The sequence below is a fragment of the Coregonus clupeaformis genome, chromosome 26 (assembly GCF_020615455.1).
Source record: "Coregonus clupeaformis isolate EN_2021a chromosome 26, ASM2061545v1, whole genome shotgun sequence".
Taxonomy (NCBI): Eukaryota; Metazoa; Chordata; class Actinopteri; order Salmoniformes; family Salmonidae; genus Coregonus; species Coregonus clupeaformis.
The window spans coordinates 14,040,908-14,058,172 of NC_059217.1; the positions used below are offsets into that span (position 1 = coordinate 14,040,908).

At 43.0% G+C, this 17,265-nt stretch overlaps 1 protein-coding gene across 3 annotated transcripts in view; it reads right to left on the minus strand.

Annotated features, from left to right (window-relative positions):
• LOC121540404 (disks large homolog 1-like) overlaps positions 1-17,265 on the minus strand; it is a 309,734-nt gene that overhangs the window by 277,977 nt on the left and 14,492 nt on the right. For all 3 annotated transcript variants that reach the window (XM_045207754.1, XM_045207744.1, XM_045207746.1), the window contains exon 3: positions 12,864-13,039. In XM_045207754.1, the coding sequence (XP_045063689.1) occupies positions 12,864-13,039 (176 nt within the window). The remainder of the gene's footprint in view (positions 1-12,863; positions 13,040-17,265) is intronic.

Consider the following 17,265-nt stretch of genomic DNA (forward strand, 5'->3'; position numbering starts at 1 on the left):
GCACCTTTCCTTTTGGGAAGTTTTTGGCAAAATATGAGTATACCCAGTTCTCCAGGCACCACTGCCAGCGAATGACTGGTGGACATCATGCGATGGGGCAGATAGTCATGGAGTGACAGAACAGAACACACCTCATCTAAACAGATTACTTACGTGCCTGAACTCAGCAGAAAAAGATTTTCCTAGCACAAGGAGTATTTCTGTTAGGAGGGGAGAATCCTATCGAGGCAATGTTATTCACAAGGAGGAAGAGAGGAGAGAGAGACAATCAATTAATTTCAACAAAGACATTGCCATGAAAAGTTATGCTTAAACATTTTGCTTAAACTTTAATTCAAAAGTCTTAGTGAGACATATCACCCACTGCTTAAGACACATGGATAACCCCTTTGCAATATCAAATCTGAGAATATGGATTATTACCAAGTTTCGCAGCACTGGGTGACAATGGTGGTGACTGCAAATAACTTTCCAACTCATCACCTTGAAGGCTTCAGGACATATTGGTTTAATATATAATTGAATACAAAGACAGAACACATCAAAATACTATTTGATATCAGACATGAACACGCTGGGTCCTCATTTATAACCGTTGCGTACATGTCACACTAAATATCTTAGTGTGCCATTTCTGAAAAGGCTGCGCGCACGTACAAAAATATAGAGATTTATAAACTTGGCGCACGCCATACATACGCATTTTTTCTGTTATGAATCAGACCTGTCCTGAAATTGTGCGTGCATGAACGAACTCTGTCAGAAAAACGGCCATCATTCACCTTTTAAGGTGACAACAACGCCCTTATTTGCTGAATTGGAATTAGGCCAAGGAAGATTCTAAAGGAAATAGCAATGGCAAACTTGATCAAATGTTTCTGGAGGTGTTGGCAGAATGTTTACAACTTTTACTGTGACATTTGCTGTATCTGACAGTTTCTGAAAGAAAAAAAACGATTGCAAACAGATCGATTGAATTCAATAATGTTTTGCGTTTACTTTTGCCCAAACCTAGATATGCTGCACGGCCCGTAGATTCTGAAATATTGTAGAGTACACTACCGGTCAAAGGTTTTAGAACACCTACTCATTCAAGGGGTTTTCTTCATTTTTACTATTTTCTACATTGTAGATTAAAAGTGAAGACATCAAAACTATGAAATAACACATATGGAATCATGTAGTAAGGAAAAAAGTGTTAAACAAATCAAAAAATATTTCATATTTGAGATTCTTCAAATAGCCACCCTTTGCCTTGATGACAGCTTTGCACACTTTTGTCATTCTCTCAACCAGCTTCACCTGGAATGCTTTTCCAACAGTCTTGAAGGAGTTCCGACATATGCTGAGCACTTGTTGGCTGCTTTTTCTTCACTCTGCGGCCCGACTCATCCCAAACCATCTCAATTTGGTTGAGGTCGGGGGATTGTGGAGGCCAGGTCATCTGATGCAGCACTCCATCACTCTCCTTCTTGGTCAAATAGCCCTTACACAGCCTGGAGGTGTGTTGGGTCATTGTCCTGTTGAAAAACAAATGATAGTCCCACTAAGCCCAAACCAGATGGGATGGCGTATTGCTGCAGAATGCTGTGGTAGCCATGCTGGTTAAGTGTGCCTTGAATTATAAATAAATCACAGACAGTGTCACCAGCAAAGCACCCCCACACCATAACACCTCCTCCTCCATGCTTTACGGTGGGAAACACACATGCAGAGATCATCCGTTCACCCCCACCCTCACAAAGACACAGGGGTTGGAACCTCTAATTTGGACTCCAGACCAAAGGACAGATTTCCACCGGTCTAATGTCCATTGGTCATGTTTCTTGGCCCAAGCAAGTCTCTTCTCCTTATTGGTGTCCTTTAGTAGTGGTTTCTTTGCAGCAATTCGACCATGAAGGCCTGATTCACAAAGTCTCCTCTGAACAGTTGATGTTGAGATGTGTCTGTTACTTGAACTCTGTGAAGCATTTATTTGGGCTGCAATTTCTGAGGCTGGTAACTCTAATGAACTTATCCTCTGCAACAGAGGTAGCCCTGGGTCTTCCATTCCTGTGGCGGTCCTCATGAGAGCCAGTTCCAAAGTTCTTGAAATTTTCCGGATTGACGGACCTTCATATCTTAAAGTAATGATGGACTGTCGTTTCTCTTTGCTTATTTGAGCTGTTTTTACCATAATATGGACTTGGTCTTTTACCAAATAGGGCTATCTTCTGTATACCCCTCCTTCCTTGTCACAACACAACTGATTGGCTCAAACGCATTAAGAAGGAAAGAATTTCCACAAATTAACTTTTAAGAAGGCACACCTGTTAATTGAAATGCATTCCAGGTGACTACCTCATGAAGCTGGTTGAGAGAATACCAAGAGTGTGCAAAGCTGTCATCAAGGCAAAGGTTGGCTATTTGAAGATTATCCTATTTAAAATATTCTGATTTGTAAAAAATAAAATTAAAAAAATGGTTACGACATGATTCCATGTGTTTTTCATAGTTTTGATGTCTTCACTACTTTTCTACAATGATAAAAATAAAGGAAAACTCTTGAATGAGTAGGTGTTCTAAAACCTTTGACCGGTATTTTACGTCTACTCGAAATAATGTAAAACTACAGTAGGCCTACATACAGAGGTAGCCTATACACTTCAAAGCATCTGTTAAATTCCACTGTGTAAACCGCACTCCCTTTCGAATGCATAGAGCAAAATACTTAATAGCCTATCTAATAGGCCCAATTAAATTAGATGTGCATAGTAATTTGTTGTTGGCTAAAGCTTCTTCGGGAATATGAGCCAATCATGGCCATAAAAGGTGGTGAGGAATTTATTCTGCAATGATTATGAAAATATGTATTATGTAGGCCTATTATGTTCATAAATTAAATATTGTTTACTTGATGAAAAGATGCAAAGTAAATTGATATTTACTATTCTCACTAATGGCAAATGATTGCATCTTGTTATTAAATCTATCAGTTTTTGCTGTTATGTACAAGCGTGTCATCATATCCCCCATTTTCACAAAATACTAGGCTATTGCCACTAGTTTGCGGGAAGCCAAGCAAATTCTCAAGTCAAGTTTTATAAATGCCAACTTCTGCTTGAAAATTGGCGCATGCATGTTTTGGGGTATATTTTGTAAGTACGTTTATAAATGAGGCCCCAGGGCTCTATTTTAACAAACCTAATGCAATGGTAAATCTTAGCACTGGCAGTAACGCTATAGGTTCGGGGGTGTCAGAAATATTTTAGCTATTTTCACAACCGGAATTATGGGCCCAGTAGTTGGCGGTGGCGCGAAAGGGCTGGGTTTTGATGAATAAACCAGTTGTAGGTGTGTCGAGGCTTGACCCCTCACTGGCCAATCAGAACGTACTCAATGGCTAAATATGTGGTTGCTTCAAGTTGTGTATTTATGGTCTTTTAAGTATTGCGTTGTAATCAACTCCAATTCTAATGTTAATCTGTTATATATTAGTTTGTTAAATACATTAAAAAATTTTTACATTTTAATCATTTAGCAGACGCTTTTATCCAGAGCGACTTACAGGAGCAATTAGGGTTAAGTGCCTTGCTCAAGGGCACATAGACAGATTTTTCACCTAGTCGGCTTGGGGATTAGAACCAGCAACCTTTCGGGTACTGGCACAACACTCTTAACCACTAAGCTACCTGCCTACAGAAACAAAATAACAACATGCATGTAAGCCTATCCCATCTTTGCTAAATATGTTGAACAAGTTTACAGTCCACATTGTAAGAAGCAAAATGGAGAACACCATTGTGTTTGTGAGAGTTTCCCCTTGCCATAGTGGGTCCATATCAGTATGTAGCTCAAACGGTTTGAACGCTACAGACAGAAGTTGGCACATCAGCGTTAGCGACTTCAGACGAGTCCCGTGACACTTGTGGGGGTCTTATAGCAAAACAGAGAACACCATCGTGTTCGTGAGTCTCCCCTTTCCATAGAGTGGTCATAATAGTTTGAACGCTACAGACGTTTACGTGAGAAGACCAAGGATGTCTCATAGTCTGACAAACACAGCTGTAGCTCTGCCACCTCTCTAGCTTAAACTGACAGATTTTGATGGGTATTATTTTACTTAGATTGACGCGTCAATAGACTCTTAAAGTTGCACTATGCAGAAATCGCTCCGGCATTTCCTTGTTGCTAAAACTCTAATAGTTACCCTAATTTCAGTTTATGTGACAAAAAAAGCTAGTATAGTGTAGAGAATCATTGTACCATCTAAACTGCTGTGAAATATATTTTCCATAACCAAAAATAATGTTTGAAGCTGGTGTACAAAACCGAAAGTAAAAGACGCAAAAACAAAACAAGAACGGGAAGCATAGAAATAACGCACATAGAACAGATCTACCGCTTCTTAGACTTGCTTTCAAGTAGAATGATAGATCTATAACTCATTTTTCTATGGCGCCCAAAAAGTTACATATTGCCACATTTTAAGGTAGACTATGGAGGCTTTTACGCACATTCAAAATAATAATGGGAGCTGGCTAAAATAATGATAAAAAGGAGAAGTCCGCTCACTGTTTTGCTGTTCCCAGACTTGATATTTTAATAAAGCTTTACTATTACTATTCATTTCAAAGCATTCTCATGAGCCAAACCCTTTATTGATAGGCTGCTATTTGGAGAATGCATTGGGCAGGACAAAAAAAACATTGAGGAGAGGGGAGGCTATGCTTGTTTTTTTATAAAATGAAACGAAAAACAAGCAAACTGTTTTTTAAAACAACAACAATATTTCTAAATAGGATGGGGTCAGAAGCATGATATTATAAATCGCATCTCTTGTTTCATGACACTGGGTGTATACGTAGGCCTAAACGTGTTTAAACATAACATTCGCACATCTATACAAAATACTGGATGGATAGCCTACTTGAACAAGCGAAATGATGCAGGTATGTGAATTGTGAATCATGAAAAAGCAAGAGGACAAAAACCTCAAATATTAAGGACACATCTCGAATATTGCAACCCCTCCCACCTCAGCGGAGGCGAGCTGATGTTAGACATGTCAATTTCCGAACCTGCTGTCAGGGGTGAAAAATGCCAGTGCTCCAGTTTTTACATGACGAAATTGCAAACTAACGTGCGTTTGATACTTGCGTCTCCATAGCGCCAGCTGAAAATATAGCCCACAATTACATTTCTTCCAAACGTTTAATATTTGTGGAAAACTATGCCACAGAAAGATTAACAGCCATAAACATAGACATTTACATCATTTAGCAGACGCTCTTATCCAGAGCGACTTACAAATTGGCGCATTCAACTTATGATAGCCAGTGGGACAACCACTTTTCTTTTTTTTATGGGGGGGAGAAGGATTACTTTTATACTATTCCAGGTATTCCTTAATAGACCAGGGGTATTCAACTGGGGGAGGTACTGCAGGGGGTCCACAACAATATTGACGGAAAAAAAGTGGATGTTTTTATGAATATAGTTAGCAACAACAGAATAATTTTTTGGGTGGAATTACATACAGTGCGTTAGGAAAGTATTCAGACTCCTTCCGTTTTTCCACATTTTGTTACGTTACAGTCTTATTCTAAAATTGATTTAATTACTATTTTTTCTCATCAATCTACACACAATACCCCAAAATGACAAAGCGAAAACAGGTTTTCAGACATTTCTGCAAATCTATTAAAAATATAAAAATACCTTATTTACATAAGAATTCAGACGCATTGCTATGAGACTCGAAATTGAGCTCAGGTGCATCCTGTTTCCATTCATCATCCTTGAGATGTTTCTACAACTTGATTGGAGTCCACCTGTGGTAAATTAAATTAATTGAACATGATTTGGAAAGGCACACACCTGTCTGTATAAGGTCCCACAGTTGACAGTGCATGTCCGAGCAAAAACCAAGCCATGAGGTCGAAGGAATTGTCCGTAGAGCTCCGAGAGAGGATTGTGTTGAGTCACAGATCTGGGGAAGGGTACCAAAACATTTCTGCAGCATTGAAGGTCCCTAAGAACACAGTGCCCTCCATCATTCTTAAGTGGAAGATATTTGGATATTTGGAAACCTGGCAACATCCCACCGTTGAAGCATGGTGGTGACAGCATCATGCTGTGGGGATGTTTTTCAGCAGCAGGGACTGGGAGACTAGTCAGGATTGAGGGAAAGACTAACAGAGCAAAGTACAGAGAGATCCTTGATGAAAACCTGCTCCAGAGCGCTCAGGACCTCAGACTGGGGGCGAAGGTTCACTTTCCAACATGACAACGACCCTAAGCACACAGCCAAGACAACGCAGGAGTGGCTTCGGGACAAGTCTCTGAATTTCCTTGAGTGGCCCAGCCAGAGCCCGGACTTGAACCCGATCGAACATCTCTGGAGAGACCTGAAAATAGCTGTGCAGTGACGCTCCCCATCCAACCTGACAGAGCTTGAGAGGATCTGCAGAGAAGAATGGGAGAAACTCCCCAAATACAGGCGTGCCAAGCTTGTAGAGTCATACCCAAGAAGACTCAAGGCTGTAATCGCTGCCAAAGGTGCTTCAACAAAGTACTGAGTAAAGGGTCTGAATACTACTAAATGTAATATTTACGTATTATTTTTTTTTTATACATTTGTAAAAATTTCAAAACACCTGATTTTGCTTTGTCATTATGGGGTATTGTGTGTAGATTGATGAGGGGGGAAAAAACAATTTTATCAATTTTAGAATAAGGCTGTAACGTAACAAAGTGTGAAAAAAGTCAAGGTCTGAATACTTTCCGAATGTATTGTATTTAACAAGGCAATTAGAAATGCCAGATGGGCTCATTTTTCTAACTTGGTCACTAATAAATCAGAATAGTATGAGAGTGCTTTTCTCGACCATTGATGGCCTGATAAATCCTACCCCCGCAAACATATGTGAACTTTCCTCCACATCTAAATGTGATGAGTTTGCGGCATATTTCAGAGATAAGTTTGATATGTGCCCTAGCCTACCACGCAAATGATTTATTTTCCCAGATTGACACAGACATGCTCAGGAAAGTGATATCACAACTTAAGCCTTCTACCTGCCTTCTCGATCCTATCCCCACCACTGTCACACCCTGGCTCTGGGGATTCTATATGTTGAGCCAGGGTGTGTAGATTCTATGTATTTGCTCTATGTCGGGATTCTAGTTTTGTATTTCTGTGTTGGCCAGAGTGGTTCCCAATCAGAGGCAACGAGTGTCAGCTGTTGCTGGTTGTCTCTGATTGGGAGCCATATTTATACAGGCTGTTTTCCCACAATAGTTGTGGGATCTTGTTCCAGTTGGTTTTGTACCGTGGACTTCACGTATCGTTTGTTGCTTTGTTTATTGTGTGTGCACTTAATTAAATAAGATGTACAAATCTCACGCTGCGCCTTGGTCTACTCACTCTAACGATCGTGACAGAAGATCCCACCATACCAGGACCAAGCAGCGTGTCCAGGAGCAGGCAGCCTGGACGTGGGAGCAGATAATGGACGGGCAGGGGTCCTGGACCTGGGAGGAAATCCAGGCCGGGATGGATCGCCGTCCATGGAGGGAGACGGTAGAGGCGCGACGGAGAGAGGAGCAACGGCGTCAACAGGGTCGTCGTCGGATGGGCGACGGGGCAGCAGGAGGCAGCTACAGGGCGTATTAGGAGGTTAGGTGAGGAGGCCACCAGGTTAAGGGGGCTATTGGTGCAGAGGGAGCAGGAGTTAGTGGTGCAGAGGGTGGAGCTACTGGAGGCGATAAGGGAGAAGGTGAGAGTAGAGGCACGGCGAGAGGATCTGTGTAGGCAGCTGAGGGAGCGGAGGGTTATGACGAAACCCAGTCCCGCTCCTCACACCAAGCAAGTGGTGTGCGTCACCAGCCCGGCCCGGCCTGTTCCTGCCCCTCGCACCAAGCCTACGGTGCGCGTCGCCAGCCCGGCCCGGCCTGTTCCTGCTCCCTGCACCAAGCCAAGGGTGCGCGTCGCCAGCCCGGCCTGGCCTGTTCCTGCTCCTCGCACCAAGCCTACGGTGCGCGTCGCCAGCCCGGCCCGGCCTGTTCCTGCCACTCGCACCAAGCCTACGGTGCGCGTCGCCAGCCCGGCCCGGCCTGTTCCTGCCACTCGCACCAAGCCTACGGTGCGCGTCGCCAGCCCAGCCCGGCCTGTTCCTGCCCCTCGCACCAAGCCTACGGTGCGCGTCGCCAGCCCGGCCCGGCCTGTTCCTGCCACTCGCACCAAGCCTACGGTGCGCGTCGCCAGCCCGGCCCGGTCTGTTCCTGCCACTCGCACCAAGCCAGGGGTGCGAGTCGTCAGCCTGGTAAGGCCTGTTCCTGCCACTCGCACCAAGCCTATGGTGCGTGTCGCCAGCCCGGTCTGTTCCTGCCACTCGCACCAAGCCAGGGGTGCGAGTCGCCAGCCCGGCCCGGCCTGTTCCTGCTACTCGCACCAAGCCAGGGGTGCGAGTCGTCAGCCTGGTAAGGCCCGTTCCTGCTCCACGCACCAAGCCAGGGGTGCGAGTCGTCAGCCCGGTACGGCCCGTTGCTGCTTCACGCACCAAACCAGGGGTGCGCATCGTCAGCCCGGTCCGGCCCGTTCCTGCTCCACGCACCAAGCCAGGGGTGTGCATCGTCAGCCCGGTCCGGCCCGTTGCTGCTCCACGCACCAAGCCAGGGGTGCGCATCGTCAGCCCGGTCCGGCCCGTTCCTGCTCCACGCACCAAGCCAGGGGTGCGCGTCGTCAGTCCGGCACAACCCGTGCCTGGGTCACCGGTGCCTGATCAGGTACCGGTCAGCTGCTCCACACCGTAGCTTAAGCAATCCGCTCCTTCGATGTCCAGTCCAGCTCCAGCCAGCGGGGCCAGACCGGACCAGGGGCGTTACGGGGGGATTATTGGAGAGTTGTGGGCAAGCCCGGAGCCGGAACCTCCTCTGAGGAGGAATGCCCACCCAGCCCTCCCCTGTTTGGGTTATGTTGAGGCGCGGTCGCAGTCCGCGCCTTTGGGGGGTACTGTCACACCCTGGCTCTGGGGACTCTATATGTTGAGCCAGGGTGTGTAGATTCTATGTATTTGCTCTATGTCGGGATTCTAGTTTTGTATTTCTGTGTTGGCCAGAGTGGTTCCCAATCAGAGGCAACGAGTGTCAGCTGTTGCTGGTTGTCTCTGATTGGGAGCAATATTTATACAGGCTGTTTTCCCACAATAGTTGTGGGATCTTGTTCCAGTTGGTTTTGGTTTTGTACCGTGGACTTCACGTATCGTTTGTTGTTTTGTTTATTGTGTGTGCACTTAATTAAATAAGATGTACAAATCTCACGCTGCGCCTTGGTCTACTCACTCTAACGATCGTGACAACCACCTTCTTCAAAATAGTTTTTAGTTGCAAATCTGAAGAAGTGCAAGCTATTGTTAATCACTCACTGTTGACAGGCACTTTCCACACTGCACTAAACACTGCTATGGTGAAACCCCTTCTGAAGAAAAGTAATCTAGATTCTTCAGCTCTTAGCAATATTTGGCCAATCTCCAACCTTCCATTCCTAAGCAAAATTCTGGAGAAATTGGTTTTCAAACAGCTAAATTATTTTTTTAACTGCCAACTGTATTTCTGAATAATTCTAATATTTTTTAAATGTTTATTACAATCTGGTGTTCGGCCCCACCACAGCACAGAGACAGCCTTAGTTAAAGTGGTAAATTATCTTAGAGTCAACACAGATGCCAAACAGCTCTCTGTCCTTGTACTCTTAGATTTAAGTGCTGCATTCGACACTGTTGAACATGATGACATTCTGGACAGACTGGAGAGGTGGGTTGGCCTCTCCGGTCCAGTTCTAAATTGGTTCAGGACCTATTTAACCCTTGGTGAACATAACTCAGAGAAAATATATATGTCAAGTGGCGTTCCACAAAGTTTGAATTTGCCACAAAGTTTGAATTTGGGTCCGGTACTGTTCAGTTTATATACAGTGGGGGAAAAAAGTATTTAGTCAGCCACCAACTGTGCAAGTTCTCCCACTTAAAAAGATGAGAGAGGCCTGTAATTTTCATCATAGGTATACGTCAACTATGACAGACAAATTGAGAAAAGAAAAATCCAGAAAATCACATTGTAGGATTTTTCATGAATTTATTTGCAAATTATGGTGGAAAATAAGTATTTGGTCACCTACAAACAAGCAAGATTTCTGGCTCTCACAGACCTGTAACTTATTCATTAAGAGGCTCCTCTGTCCTCCACTCATTACCTGTATTAATGGCACCTGTTTGAACTTGTTATCAGTATAAAAGACACCTGTCCACAACCTCAAACAGTCACACTCCAAACTCCACTATGGCCAAGACCAAAGAGCTGTCAAAGGACACCAGAAACAAAATTGTAGACCTGCATTAGGCTGGGAAGACTGAATCTGCAATAGGTAAGCAGCTTGGTTTGAAGAAATCAACTGTAGGAGCAATTATTAGGAAATGGAAGACATACAAGACCACTGATAATCTCCCTCGATCTGGGGCTCCACGCAAGATCTCACCCCGTGGGGTCAAAATGATCACAAGAACGGTGAGCAAAAATCCCAGAACCACACGGGGGGACCTAGTGAATGACCTGCAGAGAGCTGGGACCAAAGTAACAAAGCCTACCATCAGTAACACACTACGCCGCCAGGGACTCAAATCCTGCAGTGGCAGACGTGTCCCCCTGCTTAAGCCAGTACATGTCCAGGCCCGTCTGAAGTTTGCTAGAGTGCATTTGGATGATCCAGAAGAGGATTGGGAGAATGTCATATGGTCAGATGAAACCAAAATAGAACTTTTTGGTAAAAACTCAAATTATCGTGTTTGGAGGACAAAGTTGCATCCAAAGAACACCATACCTACTGTGAAGCATGGGGGTGGAAACATCATGCTTTGGGGCTGTTTTTCTGCAAAGGGACCAGGACGACTGATCCGTGTAAAGGAAAGAATGAATGGGGCCATGTATCGTGAGATTTTGAGTGAAAACCTCCTTCCATCAGCAAGGGCATTGAAGATGAAACGTGGCTGGGTCTGTCAGCATGACAATGATCCCAAACACACCGCCTGGAATACGAAGGAGTGGCTTTGTAAGAAGCATTTCAAGGTCCTGGAGTGGCCTAGCCAGTCTCCAGATCTCAACCCCATAGAAAATCTTTGGAAGGAGTTGAAAGTCCGTGTTGCCCAGCGACAGCCCCAAAACATCACTGCTCTAGAGGAGATCTGCATGGAGGAATGGGCCAAAATACCAGCAACAGTGTGTGAAAACCTTGTGAAGACTTACAGAAAACGTTTGACCTGTGTCATTGCCAACAAAGGGTATATAACAAAGTATTGAGAAACTTTTGTTATTGACCAAATACTTATTTTCCACCATAATTTGCAAATAAATGCATTAAAAATCCTACAATAGTTGACGTGTACCTATGATGAAAATTACAGGCCTCTCTCATCTTTTTAAGTGGGAGAACTTGCACAATTGGTGGCTGACTAAATACTTTTTTCCCCCACTGTATGATACCCCTTGGCTGCGTTATCAGAAAGCACAGCATTGATTTTCACTGCTACGCAGAAGATACACAACTTTACATTTCTGTGTCACCAGAGGATTTTAGCTCCACGGATACATTATTAGACTGTATTAGTGATTTGAATACTTGGATGGCTCACAACTTCCTCCAGCTAAATCAAGACAAGACCGACATACTTATTGTTGGAGCCAAAGCACAGAGAGAGAATCTGGCCGCACATTTTAATTCACTGGCAATTAAAATAAAAAAACAGGTAAAAAACCTAGGTGTTATTTTAGATTCTGAACTCAATTTCGAATCACACATTAGGAATGTGACCAAAATAGATTTTTTCCACCTGAGGAGCATTGCCAAGGTGCGGCCATTTCACTCTCAGGCTGATACAGAGAGACTCATCCATGCTTATTACAAGCAGGCTTGACTACTGTAATACTCTCCTGTCTGGTCTACCCAAGAAAGCCATTGGTCAACTGCAAAACATACAGAATGCTGCAGCATGGGTACTGACCAAGACCAGACGGAGAGCACACATTACACCGGTTTTTAAGGTCTCTGTACTGGCTGCCTGTGAGTTTTAGAATTAATTTTAAGATTATTCTATTGGTTTTTAAATCAATCCACGATTGTGCACCCCAATACATGTCAGACATGCTTTTAAGTTATGTACACAGTATGTCCCTCAGGTCCTCTGGCACTGGCCTTTTAACTATCCCAAAGCCTAGGACCAAGAGGCATGGAGAGGCAGCCTTTAGTTACTATGCCCCCAGCCTCTGGAATAGCCTGCCAGAGAACCTAAAGGGGGCCGAAACTGTGGACATTCTTTAAAGAGATCTTAAAACACATCGTTCTAGTCGTTCAGTTTTTATTGTTATTCTTTTGTTTTTTTATCCTCTTATGTTTGTCATGTAGTAAATATTAGTAATTTCATTTTTATTTTTATTTTTTTGTGAAGCACATTGTGTTGCATTCCATGTCTGAAATGTGTTGTGTAAATAAAGCTTGATTTTATTTGATCTCATACAAACAGGTATCAGTACTGACGCCACACCGCTGTAGCTGTACATTACAGAGGAGGATTATCATTTTTCACACAAAGAGACTCAAACTCAAGACTTAGACCTAAGCCCAAACACCCAAAGAGCAATGTATGGTGACTGACCACATAGCCATACACATTTTCAGACAGAGGAGGACTATGGAAACAGTGAGCAGCAGGCTGGCTTACCACATTTGGTTCTAGTGGACAGATTGGGGCAATATAAACAGGGTTTTTACCATATAAATGCTAATAACATAACTTATAAGTGCTTATATCAGTGCTATAAAGTGTGCTTACCTCTATGCTGGGTGTAAGGCTGCTGGGCAGGGTGTCAGAGGTGACAGCGGTGGAGGGGGAGGGCAGGCTGGAGAAGTCCCACAGGGTGACAGGGGGAGCAGGGGGCTCCGCTGGCTTGGATAGCTCCACACATGCCTGGCCGTCCTGTAAGGTCGCTTCATAAAACTCCTGGATATCTGAATGAGTAGGGAGAAGAATGGATTAATGTCCATGAGGTGAATGGGGAGTGGAGAATCTGTAAGCATTGTAGGGCTGATTGGCTGTTGGTCGACTGAGATTTCTTTAGTCGAACAATCAAAATGTTTTATTATTTCTTATGGTGCACAAGACATCTGTCTGAGTCGCGCCTGTCTCAGTGGACTAATCCATTGCGGAGCCCACGGGGATGGCACAGTCCTTCACTCTAAGACGTGATACTGAAATTGTAAATGGTTATATATATATATTATGTAAGAATAATGGTGCAACGCTAATAAATATAATATTATTTTATAATAATTGTGCTTTCTCCCGCGATGGATAGCAGTCGCTGTCTGTGGATCTGAAACATAATCTTCAGAGCGCCGGTGAATTGGCACCTTTCCATATACAGTTGAAGTTGGAAGTTTACATACACTTAGGTTGGAGTCATTATAACTTGTTTTTCACCCACTCCACAAATTTCTTGTTAACAAACTATAGTTTTGGCAAGTCGGTTACGACAAGTAATTTTTACAACAATTGTTTACAGACAGATTATTTCACTTATAATTCACTGTATCGCAATTCCAGTGGGTCAGAAGTTTACATACATTAGGTTGACTGTGCCTTTAAACAGCTTGGAACATTCCAGAAAATGATGCCATGGCTTTAGAAGCTTCTGATAGGCTAATTGACATCATTTGAGTCAATTGGCGGTGTACCTGTGGATGTATTTCAAGGCCTACCTTCAAACTCAGTGCCTCTTTGCTTGGCATCATGGGAAAATCAAAAGAAATCAGCCAAGACCTCAGAAAAAAATTTGTAGACCTCCACAAGTCTGGTTCATCTGTACAAACAATAGTAGGCAAGTATAAACACAATGGGACCACGCAGCCGTCATACCGCTCAGGAAGGAGACGCATTCTGTCTCCTAGAGATTAACGTAATTTGGTGCGAAAAGTGCAAATAAATCCCAGAACAACAGCAAAGGACCTTGTGAAGATGCTGAAGGAAACAGGTACAAAAGTATCTATATCCACAGTAAAACTAGTCCTATTACGACATAACCTGAAAGGCCGCTCAGCAAGGAAGAAGCCACTGCTCCAAAACCGCCATAAGAAAGCCAGACTACGGTTTGCAACTGCACATGGGGACATAGATCGTACTTTTTGGAGAAATGCCTCTGGTCTGATGAAACAAAAAAAAAAAATATATAACTGTTTGGCTATAATGACCATCGTTATGTTTGGAGGAAAAAGGGGGGGCTTGCAAGCCGAAGAACACCATCCCAACCATGAAGCACGGGGGTGGCAGCATCATGCTGTGGGGGTGCTTTGCTGCAGGAGGGACTGGTGCACTTCACAAAATAGATGGCATCATGAGAAAGGAAAATGATGTGGCTATATTGAAGCAACATCTCAAGACATCAGTCAGGAAGTTAAAGCTTGGTCGCAAATGGGTCTTCCAAATGGACAATGACCCCAAGCATACTTCCAAAGTTGTGGCAAAATGGCTTAAGGACAACAAAGTAAAGCTATTGGAGTGGCTATCACAAAGCCCTGACCTCAATCCTATAGAAAATGTGTGGGCAGAACTGAAAAAGCGTGTGCGAGCAAGGAGGCCTACAAACCTGACTCAGTTACACCAGCTCTGTCAGGAGGAATGGGCCAAAATTCACCCAACTTATTGTGGGAAGCTTGTGGAAGGCTACCCGAAACGTTTGACCCAAGTTAAACAATTTAAAGGCAATGCTACCAAATACTAATTGAGTGTGTGTAAACTTCTGACCCACTGGGAATGCAATGAAATAAATAAAAGCTGAAATAAATCACTCTCTAATATTATTCTGACATTTCACATTCTTCAAATAAAGTGGTGATCCTAACTGACCTAAGACAGGGAATTTTTACTAGGATTAAATGTCAGGAATTGTGAAAAACTGAGTTTAAATGTATTTGGCTAAGGTGTATGTAAACTTCCGACTTCAACTGTATGTTGCTATGTGCATAATAGCGAAGTTAGCATATTGGTGTTGAGAACAATGAGGCGGAGGCAGCAACGAAAAGACGAGTCGAGGAAACAGACCTTGCCTTAATTGTCTAAGAAAATTGAGGAGAGAGGAAACCCAAACTTAATTAGGTCTATAATCAATAGCTTAACTGTTAAACGTGCCTGGCTTTATGTAACAGCTTTATAAATCATCCATATATACTGTATATCTACAGAAATAAGACAGATCCAGCTTCTATTGCAAATGTAAATGTTTGTCTAGCACTTTCCTGCAGTCAAATTACCTAGTGGCCTCATGGGTGGAATGTTATTCATATTTCTCAAAATGTCAGTATTATTTCAAAAAACACTCTCATGAGCTGTTAAAAAAGGTCAGAAGAAATCATTATATTGTAATCGTTCAGCACTTGTTTGGCACACAATACTCACGCAGCGCTTGCTCCTATACCCTCCTCTTTCTTGATCTCCAGTAGTTTCCACAACTAAGTCAAATGTCTTCCACACATCTGACTTCCCCTTTCCCTCCTGAGCAACCTGTAAACATTCCCCCATTTCGAGATAATTTTTTACGTCCTCCGCATCCATTTTGCTGTCACGTGTTACGGTGTTCAGAGTTAGTTATTACCGATTTATTGATGTGATTATGATAGGCTATAGGTCAGGCCTTATCGGTCACATGCATGCAATGCATACATGTTTCACGTAAAGAGAGCAAGGGTTGAGGGAATAGGGAATGTTTTTCCTAAACAAATGAGGTATTTCGGTAATATAACTTTTCAGTCAAAGAAACAAGTAAGAAACCAAATGGCTGTAATTATATTGCAGCTTCAGCATGGACATTGCGATAAACACTTGCTGTGCTGAGGTGCCTGTTCGCTGCAGCAAGGAGGAGAGAGAGACAACATGCGCCAGTCACACAGCGTGGCCATTGGTCTCCCTCTTGAGTCATTTGTGTGCAGGCCTGTTACGGTGACCGTATTACCGCCACACCGGCGGTCATGAGTCATGATGGCAGTCAAATTCCACTTGACCATTTAGTCACGGAAATTAGGCTTCTCCAAGCTCTGATGCTGCTGATGGTCATTAGTAGCCTACAAAACTTGCTAACTGCCTGGTACTCAGAACTATATTGTCCCTCTAATCACTCTGAAATCAATGCAAATGTAATCGAAGATCTAATCAAACACTTCATGAGAGCCCATGAGCTCATGTTGCGCTACATTTCTATAGGCTATGCAATTGGACTCTATTAAAAAGAGGAGGATCCCATCAGCTTTCTATAGGCTAGGCCTCCTATATTTATTTCTCAACTTTCCTAATATTAAGCATATTGCTTCTTTTTACAACAGGAGTATAGCCTACCTGGCTGGCATGAAAATTAACCACGGGAAAAGAGTCCTCCATTCGCTATTTAAGTTTATAGATGACATGTATTTCTTTCCCCTGCCCCTATTCCAACAGGTGCATGATAATGGTCCATTCTAAATCAAAACAAATTTCACACATATATTGTTTAGCGTATGTAAATACAAGATTAAATCAAGAATAGTCTGATGGGTGACAATATTAGCCTATCACTTGTGAATTATATATTATCCCTTGTCAATGATGCCCAGCTTGTGTGCTGTAAGGCAAGAAACGCATTCCTTTTTTTTGCAACTTTTTCTAATCATAGTCGCACACCTTATGTAGCCTAGCCCATAGCCCTAAAGCGGCCAAATAACTTCTTAAAATGAAGCACATGAATTCGCTTTACAGCGGGTTTAGAGCCTAACTGGCATACGTACGCAGCAAGTGAGTTTCAAGTTTGAGAAAGATCATTTTCACCATAACAATGAACCTTTATAATAAAAGCATTATATGCATAATCGCATTTGCGGTCACTTTTGAGAATGGTGTTTTCCTGCTAATGGAACATTCGCGCTAATAGCCTACTGCCATGTGCGCATTGCTGAGCTTATTATGTGAAGAAATAGCCTAATAGTTTATCAACTATAAGTTCTGATCTGTTGTGTCAGCCTCATTGCTCAAAACTGTTTTTTTTATGCTAGTGGTTGTATTAATTTGGGATCTATCCCATCCCACAACTGTCCCAAATCAAATCAAATCAAATCAAATTTTATTGGCAACATGCGCCGAATACAACAGGTGCAGACATTACAGTGAAATGCTTACTTACAGCCCTTAACCAACAGTGCATTTATTTTTTATA